The following is an 11469-nucleotide window of genomic DNA, read 5'->3' on the forward strand; positions in this document are numbered from 1 at the left end:
AAGAACACCTAACCTTTAATAGAGATTTCATCTTCCTGGTCACCACAGAAGATAAAATTGTGCAGGACAGCAATTAGAATTTATCCATAGTCTCATCTCTACTGGCCATTACAGACATTATGCATCAACAGCTACTATGAGCCATCCGTTTTATGCAGAACAAGGAACTAGCATCATTCCTAGCAGGTTGCCAAATGCAGTTGTATGATATGCATGTCTAAACATTTCTTTTATCACATTTTAGTCTATGGCTAAGAAAACTCTTCCATTCACAAGGGACCCTCAAACATTGAAGGAAATGCTACCATATGTGTGTGTGTGTGTCTGTGCGCGCGCATATAAAAATAGGAGCTACAATAAAATATTTCCTTTTTTTTTGTATATATTTCAATAAGTTATTTTACTACCCAGTTATGGATCATATATCTCTGAACTCTTTATTGATTTTGTCCACATCTATGGTGATTCTTTTGAGATCATAATATTGGTTTTTAATCAAAAGTCCAGAAACATACAAATACATCCTCTTTTTTTCCTTTTTTCTTTTCTTAAAAAAAAAAAAAAAGGGAAGGGAAAGAACAAAATGCCTTGTATTAAATTCAGGGTGTGCTAATCTTGCCCCAAATACCAATCAGACCCATTCGTGGCTAAAAAAGAAAATGGGATTTGGTGCCCTGCATTTATTTTATTTTTTTTAAAACCAAGGGAGAATTAAATTGTCAGCAGTGCATATCCGACATAAAATAACAGGATAAAGTGACTTCTATGACCTTTCTTTTCTTTTTTTTGACATCCAGCTGAATGATACCCTTTTGTTTTAGACGCCAATGCTTCCTTTAGCAAAACAACACACCGCATTAAAGGGATGAGAGAACAAAAACTGTGCCTATTTTCACTCGATCAATTGGTTCCTATGGGCTGTAAAAGAGAGAGAGAAATAGCGATCTAGAACTATGAACACTCCTTTTCATTACTTTTTCCCCCAAAGCTGGAAATCCCTGTGCCAAGGCAATTCGCCTTCCAACAAATGAAGCAAAGGCAGGTTGGGGAGGAAAGAGACACAGAGGGAAAGCAAGGTCACCATTGTATTTTCTTTGTGTGTGGTTATTAAATACAAATGCTCTCTAGGAGAAAGGACGGGAGGAAAAGAGATCTCAAAACTGACTGAACGTGGTCTGTTTTTCCAATACTTCGAGGTAGTCCGGCTCTGCATTTAGCTTTGCTTTTAGCTCCAGATATTCGTTCCTGTTGGGCTCTACATAAACAGTGCTTGGGGGAGTGTAGAGCACTGTTTCCCGGAGCCTACTGTCCCCCGAGCCGGAATGCAAGTAGGGGAGAGGCGGGCGCCTAATGTCATAGTTAGGGGAATAAGTGTAGGCAGTTGGAGGGAACTTAGGGTACTCCGGGAGGTTACTGCCCCCCAAGGTGGAAGAAGGGTGTTTGTCAGGCTCCAAAATGCCCCTGTAAAAATGATCAGCATCCTGAACAGGGGAAAGCAACTCATCCCGAGGCTCAATGGTGCTGACACTGTATGAGGGGTTCCGGAGGGATTCCTCTTGTCCCACTGGAGCTGTGGGAGGCGGCCCCAAAACTTGTGAGGGAGGAGGGGGTTGGGGCTGGAGATGATGGTTACTGTAGGTCACCTTGAGCTCATGGAGATCTTTGTAATCCTCACCCGCATTGCCCTCCCTGGAGCGGTAGATGGGGTTCTTGCACATGTGGCCTAAAGGATGAGGGATGTACTCATAGACATGTCCTGCTGGGGTTTTCACCTTAGGCAAAGCTGGACCACCACCACCTCCTCCTCCTCCACGGTGAAGATGCTGTGGATGTTGCTGGTGATGGGCGTGGAGGTGAGAATGGGGAGTTCCCCCTCCTGTGTATACGCTATACTGCATGTTGAAGGAGCTCACATCTGAGTTGTTGGTGCTGGCGTGGTCACCTTGAACCTTCTTCCTACGTTTCATAACCAGCACAAAAAGACCTGCAGCCACAAACACAGACATGATGAAGACTAGCAGTAAGCTGAGAATCAGCACCGATAAAGGCACCGTGGAAGAAGAGGAAGAGGAGGAAGAAGAGCCACCAGAAGGTGATGCTGAGCTGTCCTCTTCCATGGTGCTATTGAACTGCCCCGAATTGGAGAAAGAGGTGGTCCTTCCTGGTCCCTGCATGGATGATGGAGTGGGTGTGGAAACAATGATGTCAGAATAGTCTGGACAGAGCAGCTCTGGTTTGATGTTCCTCATATAATTCTCAGCAAATTTCTTAGGGGATTCACAGATTACCTGGTCCACAAGGACTCCCGTGTTGAGTTGTTCAAGCCATAACTTCATGCCCACCACATCACATGTACAATCCCATGGATTCTCATGAAGATCTATCTGCAGCAAGGATTTTAATTGATCAAGCACCCCACTTACAGGAAGGTAGGAGAAATGATTGCTCCGCAGATTCAATCTATAGAGAGTTAAGCCAGAAAAAATGCCCACAGGTAAAGATCTCAGCAAGTTGTTGTTGAGAAACAGGAGCTGCAAATTGGGCACAGGATCAAATGTGCCTGTCTCAATCTCCCGGATGACATTATATTGCAGGAAAAGGTACTGCAAGCTCTGAAGCCCATAAAAAAGCTCTGCATTCAATTTTTCAATCCGATTCCCATTCAGATAGAGCCTCCGCAAATTAGTTAAATCCCCAAAGGCCCGATCCTGAATGACTGAGATACGGTTATTGCCCAGGTGGAGCAAATCTAACCCTGTAGCATCCAGGAAATCTGACCTGCGCACCAGGGCAATGTAGTTCTCGGTCAGGTACATCTTCTTGGGGTTATACGGTTTGGGTTGGAGCTCTGAGATGCTCTCAATCTTCCTTTCTTGGCAGTTGACATTGAGGCCCAAGTCAGATATCTGTAGGTTGCAAGTGCAAGCTGTAGGACACTCCAAAGGCACCGGGGATTTGGTCTGGTAAGCAATGCTAGGGCCATAATTGCTGTATCCCAGATCCTTGGAGGGCAATCGAGAGGTGGGACGCACCCTAGACTTGTTAGGCTGGCGTGTCCCTTTGGGTTTCAAGGGTGTTTTGTAAACAGCTGAAGAGGAAGTAGCCACAGAGTTTACAGAGGCTGGAGTGGTATGAAAATACCCTGTAGTACTTAGTGGGGTTTGTGGTCTCATCTCATAATCTGAGATGAGTCTCCGAGGGCAAAGCTCCTGCTTGGAAACCTCATCCAAATCTCTTCCGTGTAACCGGAAAGGAGTTTCACACACTACATCCCCCACCAAGGCTGAATAGGATATGCTGTCCAGCCAATCCTTGAGAGAGATCAGTTCACAGGAGCAATTCCACGGGTTCTCTTCCAGCTGCAACTCCACAACCTTATCCATGTGCTGCAGAAGGCCCAGGTACGGCAGCAGTTTCAGTCGATTGCCCCTAAGGTCAAGATGAGTCAAGGGCACAAAGCGGAACAAGTTGTTGGGCAGAGAAGAGAGAAGATTGTCATTCAGGATCAGCACCTGTAGCAGGTGAAGCTTGCTAAAAGAGTTGGGCTCGATGGCACTGATGTAATTGTAATCAACTTGAAGATACTCCAAGCTCTCCAGGCCTACAAAAGTGTCATCTCTCAATATCTCCAGTTTGTTGTTGTTCAGGTGCAGCCTCCTTAAGCCCCTCAGACCGTGAAAGGCTCCCGTTTCAATGTCTTGGATATCGTTGCCCCCCAAGTGCAAAATAGAAGCCCCACTGTAATTAACAAATTGGTTGGGGTAGAGCCTATTGAGAAGATTCCCAGACAGCAGGAGATGATAGATGGAGAATCTGGGAGGACTAATCTCAGAGAGGCTAATGATGCCCCGGTTCTCACAGCTCACCGTTAAGAGGCCGTCTTTCTCCTCACAAGGGCATTTATTGTCACAGATCTCGCCATAATATTCGATGCTCTCTGCCCAGGCCAGGACGAGAGATGTTAAAGCAAAAGTGATGGTTTGTACCATCCAGATACGCATTTTTCTGTTGAGATCCTGCTCCTGAATCACCGTAGAGCAGCAAGCATACATGTTATCTCCTGTAAAAAGCAAAAAGAGAACACAAATACCAGGCTGTCACAAGACTGAGCAAGGAAAATCTAGTCATGACACCCTTAGAAGTCAAAACACAGGTGGAAGAAGGAAATGAGACTGGCTTCTTTTTACCAAGACTTTTGATTTTAGGAATGTTAGACTGACGGCTGTTAAATGGTATTTTCTCAGTGCAGCTTTTCCGAGATTTCCAAAGGAAAGGCACTGTCCCTGAAACCCTTTGGCTTCCTAACCCTAGGAGTGCTTTCCTACATCGTTACAATTTGTTTTCCCCCATCCCTGCCACACACACACACACACACACACACACACACACACACACACACACACACTCATGTACAATGTGTCCATAAATATACATAAAATGGCTGTCAGTTTAGTTACTCAGTTCTAATGAGAACACAAGAACCATTTTATAAGCCTTTCATCCTCACCTATTATCCATGTCGTTTTTGCTTGGTTTCCTGCCCCTGTTCAGAACCTTTTAGTCTGAATAGTTCTCTGCGAAGGAAAAGTCCCCATTTTTTTTTTTTTGCTAAGACATCTCTCTCTCTCTCTCTCTCTCTCTCTCTCTCTCTTTCTCTCCCTCCCTCCCTCTCCCTCTCCACCCCCATTTTGGATTTTTAAAAAAAAACATTTAAATGCCATTGCAGGCATCCTGCTGTAATATTTTCAGAGAGTCTCACTCTTTTTCTCTGTATGTCTGTGGCTTTTTATAACAGCAATTCTGAAAACCTGAAACAGAAGTAGCTTCTCAAGACACCTGAGATTCCTAATCAGTTTTAACTCTGGGGTGCTTATATATAAAATGCTCAGAGATTAAAACTTAATTTAAAATTCATAATAAAGGAAAATACCAGAGCTGGGATTCTTTAACTGAGTAATTCAATTTATGATCTCCGTCATCTCATTTTTTAAAAAAAAATAAATAAATGACGGGGCTAGCCACTGATGAAATACTTATGAATTCTTATCAGAATGAAATTGTCTGAAAAAGCCTCATCATCACTCACTCACTTCTGCTTTAATCGGCTGGTAAGTAAGTTATTTTCACCAAATCATTGGTTGAAAGGCAGCAATACTGCACATATACACTCACAGAGAGACACACGGAGACTATATGCATGGACACACAAGCTGTTGTCCTTTAAATCATCATCCAGAACTTCTCAAGCAGACTAGAACTGGGTCTATCCCTCTGGCCTCAACCATAACTAGTATCTAATTTCCTACAGTTTTGGTAACAAGCTATTGGAATGACCGTGCAATGATTTAAGTCACTTTGAGGGAACCCGATGGCCACCAAAAATTTGGAAATGTGAAGCTTTCTCAGTTGCTGTCCTTCTGAGAAAGCATTGCAGATGGATAATTCCACCCAAATCTATCTCTTTGCGCCCCCACAAACATAGCCAGTGTCACTGAATTGCATTCTGGCAAATAGGCATGCCCTATTCCCCTCTCTGCCCCCCACCTTCTCTGCCTTCCAATGCAAAATACTTCTACTCTCTGAATGCAATAAGTTATAGGAATGAGTGAATAAATCACCATAAATCACACATACACACACATACACACACATTGTAAATCACCCTGTTTTCCATGCATTTGTGGCTGGATGGGTGGGTTGACTGTTGTGATTTGTTAGATCAAGGGATAGGTGGCCTTTGCTCAGATCAAAATCTTGTCCTAAGTCCTAGTCTCCCCTATTCCCCGGCTAAGGACTTGGGAGATTTCTTCACATGCTTTGCTTGGGGTAGAATGATAGACAGAAGAGACATGTGGCTCTGACTGTTGAGTTTACAGACTGAGTTCAAGGATTTTGTAGCAGTGGCCAAGCAGGTTATGGAAGAAGTGTTTTGTTCTCCAAGGGTTTGACAAAAAAAAAAAAAAAGAGGTACAATTGACTCTCTGCATCAAGCAAGCAAATAAGGGGTAAGGGGTTGCAAAAAAAAAAGAAAGAAAAGAAAGAAGAAGCAATCCTGCACTTCTAAGACAATTCCCAGCTCCACTACAGCCATTCATCCATGAAGTGACTAATTCCCTTGGTCCAAAGGAGAAATAAATCTCAAATAAATCAGCAGCCAAGCAACCTTTCCCGATTTCCCCCCACTCACCCCTTGCAAATCTTTATTAAAAGGAGCAACTATCCGAGAATGTAGATGTCCTCTCCCGCTTGCCAAACACTTGCGGGGTGGGGGGGGCTGAGAAATAAAAAGTTAAAATGTAGCATCCAGAAAGGGATGCTTACAGATTCGGCTGCAAAGGCTGGGAGGAGGAAGAGGAAGAGGAGGAGGAGGAGGGAGCCTGCTAAGTGGAACGGGGGTATGGGATGCGATCTCCCTCTATTTCTTGATCTCTCTCCGAAAACGGGGAAGGGTCGTCCCTTTTTCTCGTCGCCCATCCTTTCCAATGCCCCCTCCTCTCCACCCCACCCCGGAGGGTGGGTGGGTGGTAAGAATCTAAGAATGCCTCCCCTCTGGATACCGCACTGAAGCAGCCGCGGTTCGGCTCGCAAGCGAAGAAAGCTGCCTTCCCAGTTGCTCCCAGCAGTGGCAGTTGGAAGCTCTGGTGGTGTTTGGTTGGGGGGGGGGAATTTGGTGGGGGGGGGGGGAAAGGGGAGCCAAGAGCAACCAGGAGACACGGATCAACGCTCCCCACCGCCGCCGCCGCCGCCACCACCACCACCCCCGTTTCCTCCACCCCCTTCGCTACTTACGGAGGCTGAAATCTCCAGGGCCCCAGCATTGTTGCAACCCCGAACGTTACGCCGGCTCTCCCTCGCTCGCTCCTGTGTTGCAAACCGCCCAGGCAGAGGCGAAAAGGAAGGCGGTGGGGAATGCAGTCGCAAAGGCTGCTTCGCCAGCGAGGGACACATAGGCGCGCGCGCGCGCACATACACACACACACACACACACACACAGCCTTGCAACACAGGCTGAGGCGCCCTCTTTCCAGGTCTCTCTTCCCCCCCCCCAAGTTCCCGTCGCGCGCGCGCGCGCACACACACACACGCGCGCACGCGCGCGCGCAACGGCGGTGGTGGGGAGGGGGGGGGGCTGCCTCCCGAAGCGCTTTTTTTTTTTTTCCCCCAATAGCGGAAAGTGGAAGGAATTGGGGAGGGGGGTGCGACAAGCTGGGGAGACGGGGAAGGGCGAGGCGGAGAGAAGGGAGGTGGAGTGGGAAGGGGAGGAGAAACGGAGCGGGGGGGGGCGCAAAGAAAATTGCCCAGTGGTATAGGGTGAGGGGGGGGTTGATCCGGGTAAGGAAGGTGTGTGTGGTGTTGAATGACAAGCAGGGGGAAACGGGCGAGCGATCCGGTCTTGGAAAGAAGACTAAATGCTCTAAGCCGAAGCTGACCCGTGGCGCAAGGGGGGACCCGGAGACCCCCCACACACACACAGCCGGGGAGGGGAAAGGATTTGAGTTATTTTTATGACGATGGGTTATGTATGTTCTTCCCCCCCCCCAAAAAAAAGACGTCAACAACATGGAAACATTAAGGTCCCCCGTTTGGGAAAAAGGAAGTCCTAGAATCTCTTTACCTAGAAACCAGGATCGATTTGGGTCAGAGTTGGCGGTGAGGTGGGAAGAGATGGAGCTGAGGGAAAAGGGGAAGGAGGGAAAGACGTGAGTGGGGCCTGAGAAATGGGGAGCCTGTATGGGATATGGAGATAGATAGATACACACACACACACATATGGATATATAGATATAGATATGTGTCCATATCCCATACCGGCACCCCATTTACTTCCCTATATATCAGGGTATCATAGACCCTATTTATTAGGGTGCTACGTGCCGACCGGTTCGGACGGACTAGAGAGCCCCCCAAGGGACTGGGAGTGTATACGCGGGTGTGCGCGTGAACTACAGGGGGCGTCGGGGACCGAGAGGGGAGAAGGCGTGGGAAGGTCCAAGAAACCTACTGCGGGGCTGGGGGGGGGTGCGCGAGTGGGCACCCAAGGATCGGAGAGAGGGAATCCTGCGGGGAGGAGTGGTGGGGGTGGCTCACTGTAACGGACATGAAGAGGTGCGCTGGTGTGTGTGTGGAAGAAACATAAGGGGGGGGGATTAAAGGGAGGGGGAGGGAGGGGAGGGCCCCGCCAGCGCATCCTAAAACCATCAGGATGAGCCGCAGCTTCCAGCCTCGTTTCTCTCGAGGCATCCCCAGCGCCCGAGCAATTCCCAGCCCGCTGGCGGTACTCACACTTTCCATGCAAGAGGTCAACTTTCTCCGGGCTCAGCGACGACGGCTGAGCCGTTGCCCTGCTCCACCTCCTCCTCCTCCTCCTCTTCCTCTTCTTCCTCTTCCTCCTCCTGCTCTCAACTCTCGCCGTCTCCCCTCCGTCCTCGCACCATTTCCCAGCGCCCCGGATGGAAGGTGCTCGTCAAAGCCGTGCCCGAAAAACCGAATCCGGCAAGCCGTGCCTTTAAGCCTCCTCTTCTTCTTCTTCTTGGAGCGCGCTCTGGACATGGTAGGGCTGGCGACCAGGGCGCAGGGAATCCGTTTTCCCCGGCGGCGGTTGTCCACGCCGATTCCCACGCGGGAGCTTCCTCCGTGGGCCCCCTTGCAGTTGAGGCTGAACCCCCGGACTCTTCTTCTCCGCCCTGCCCTGCTGCATCCCCCCCTCGGTGGAGCCCGGCCGCTTGTCCCCCCCCCTAAGCGTCGAAGGGGATGCCCGCCGTCAGCCGCGCAACCTCGCCTTCCTTCGCCTCCCCGATCCAGGCTTCTTCCGAGGCGCAGCGCAAGCCCTTTAGCATCTCTCCGTCTCTCTCTCTCTCTCTCAAGGACGGGAAATCCACAGAAGCCGCTCTTTGAATTCCCAGCTGCTTGTCCCAAAAGCCAAGTACTGCGGCGGTCAACTTGCCTTCGCTTCTGTTTCTTGGCTTCGCCAGCTCAAGGAAGCTAGTAGGAGGGGGAAGGATGCGCTCCGGAAAGTGAGGGTTTCAAATTAAAAAAAAAAAAAAAAATGGGGGAGGAAAAAAAAAAAGAGTAGGAAGAGGTGGGGGGGAGGACGCTTTCTCCTCCACCGAAGCTGGTGGCGGAGCTGCCACAGTCAAAGTCGAACTGGTAAGCGAAAGTAAGCGAGCAGCAGAGGCGAAGGAGAGTGGCTTTGCCGGCCAATAGATGGCAGTGTTAGGCATCGAATGGGCATTCTTGGGGATTCGACTTGGAAGCTCTCAACCGCCGCCCCCCCCCCAAAAAACCACACAAACACGCACACGCATTTTTTTTTTCTCCTTTTAATGATGATGCTGATAGGCATCAGTCTTGCTGCGTGCTTTTACAGCCAGGAGTATTTAGTGCATGGGCTGTGCGGCCTTTGGATGCCAGGGAATCGGAGGCTGTCCAGAGGACCTAACCCCCTTTTTTTTGGGGGGGGGAGAAAACAATACATTCTCCCCCCCCCACTTGCTCGCCCGGTTGAGTGACCCTTATTCTTTTCTTGCCAGCTGGCAATGAATGCAGGAGAAGAATGTGGAAGTTAATTTAGAACCTGATTGGCTCAAAGCTATGAACAAGTCTTTGGATGCAGAGTGCTGATTTTTTTTTTTTTTTTTTTTTTTGGGGAAATAGCTCTCTAAGCCAAATTTTTAAAATGTCAAAAACGTTAAAAGTTTCAGATCAGCTTAAAAAATATTCCTTCCCAATAAATGCTGATGTTTAATAGTTTTAAATGTGGAATCTGGGTATATTGTAAAAGGTAGAGGGATGTGAAATGAAATGTTGAGTGTCCTAGTTTTTAAGGGCAGAAAATACATATGCAGAGTCCTGGTCCTTCTGTTGAAATAGAAAGATGAGATTTCTACTGATGCACACTTACAGAGAGAGAGGGGGGGAGGGGGAGGGAGAGAGAGAAAGAGAGATAGAGGGGGGAGGCCGGGGTGGGTTTCACTTACCTTTGCTACCAGTTTGCTCGCATGCGCGCCACTTCTGCACATGTGCAGAAGCTTCTGCGCATGCGCAGGTCATATTTGATGACATCTGGGTGGGTGGGTGAAGCCTCCCGCCACTGCTGCTACTGGTTCGCCGAACTGGAGTGAACCGGTAGCAACCCACCACTGGGGAGAAGGAGGGAGAAAAAGACAGAGGGGGGAAAGAGAGAGGGAGGGAAAGGGGGAAGAGCATTATGGGCCCCGGGCAAAGCAGTGTACTGGGGCCCCTATGACAACTACTCACAGGAATAAAAATGTAAATGGTTGATAAAATTAAACATATATTTGCATGTTAGTATTAATTTAAAAATGCAGTAAAATGTAATAAATATGTTGCTGTATTTATATGATACAAGGTGCATTGAAGGGTTAACATGCACAGATTAGTATGGGGTCCCTATGCTCACGGGGCCCACGGGCAAGTGCCCATCAGGCAATGCATTAAAACAGCCCTGGGGGAGAGAGAAAGAGAGGGAGGGAGAGAGGGAGAGGGAGGGAGGGGGGAGGGAGGGAGAGAGAGAGAGAGAGAGAGAGAGAACGCACCTGGCAGAAATGTAGGACATTTATGAAAGGAAAGATAAATGATTCCAGATATGGAGGTTGCTGCCTTCATGGGTTGTCATTGATTTTGGACATCTGAAATTCCTCTTGCTTGTTCTGCTTGCGGATTCTGTAAAATTTCATTAGAAAGATCTGAGTCATCCATAAAGGAGTGTGCAGAAAGATCAGATTAAACTTTTGGCTCAGTTTCTTACAAATGAGTTTTGCTTTGCTGAAAATCCAGAGATGATTAGAGCATCCAGAATGGCTTTTGTTAAATGACCAGGAATCTACAAACTAACCCAGCCTTCTTTGACTATGGACCATGGTACAGGGGTGAAATCCGGCAGGTTCTGACAGGTTCCTGAGAACCGGTAGCGGAAATTTTGAGCAATTTGGACAACCGATAGCGGAAATTTTGAGCAGTTCGGAGAAGCAGTAGTGGAAATTTTGAGTAGTATGGAGAACCGGCAAATACCACCTCTGACTGGCCCCAGAATGGGGAAGGAATGGGGATTTTGCAGTATCCTTCCCCCAGGAGTGGGGAGGGAATGGGGATTTTGCAGTATCTTTCCCCTGCCATGCCCACCAAGCCATGCCCACAGAACCGGTAGTAAAAAATGTTGGATTTCACCACTGCCATGGTAGCTGAGGAACAGTACAATCATTCATCATTCTAGACCTGGCATCTCAAAAACATTGGAATATCAACATTCATGGTGGAGTTTCATGCCCTCAATGCTTCTAGGTAGGGAAGCAGCCCATAATAGAACTGTGATATTCTTAAAAGCTGGGAATGGAGTCCCAGGATTGTCCTGAGAGTCTGATGATGAGGCAATGAAAGACAATCCCTGTTTATGGAGCCTTGTGACTTAGAAAGCCATTAGACAGAGGATTTAAGTAGCTAGATAACCTC

The 11469-nt window shown here is 48.1% G+C and overlaps 1 protein-coding gene across 2 annotated transcripts; it reads right to left on the reverse strand.

Moving 5' to 3' along the window:
• Positions 1-369: 369 nt before the first annotated feature.
• On the reverse strand, positions 370-9352 carry SLITRK5 (SLIT and NTRK like family member 5). 2 transcript variants are annotated; one of them, XM_034417347.3, is made up of 2 exons: positions 8284-9352; positions 370-4060 (listed from the first exon to the last, which is right to left on the reverse strand). In XM_034417347.3, exon 2 carries the CDS (start codon positions 4050-4052, stop codon positions 1155-1157), a length of 2898 nt encoding a protein of 965 aa, XP_034273238.2. In that variant the 5' UTR covers positions 4053-4060; positions 8284-9352; the 3' UTR covers positions 370-1154. The 2 variants fall into 2 exon arrangements, with proteins under 2 accessions (XP_034273238.2, XP_034273246.2); XM_034417355.3 differs by lacking the exon at positions 8284-9352 and adding an exon at positions 6790-7251.
• Between the last annotated feature and the right edge of the window lie 2117 nt (positions 9353-11469).

Source organism: Pantherophis guttatus, chromosome 5 (genome assembly GCF_059756535.1).
Source record: "Pantherophis guttatus breed Tessera chromosome 5, ASM5975653v1, whole genome shotgun sequence".
Taxonomy (NCBI): Eukaryota; Metazoa; Chordata; class Lepidosauria; order Squamata; family Colubridae; genus Pantherophis; species Pantherophis guttatus.

Bases quoted from the DNA above. Each gene is read 5' to 3' on its own strand.
- SLITRK5 (XM_034417347.3), bottom strand. From the start codon at position 4,052: ATGTATGCTTGCTGCTCTACGGTGATTCAGGAGCAGGATCTCAACAGA.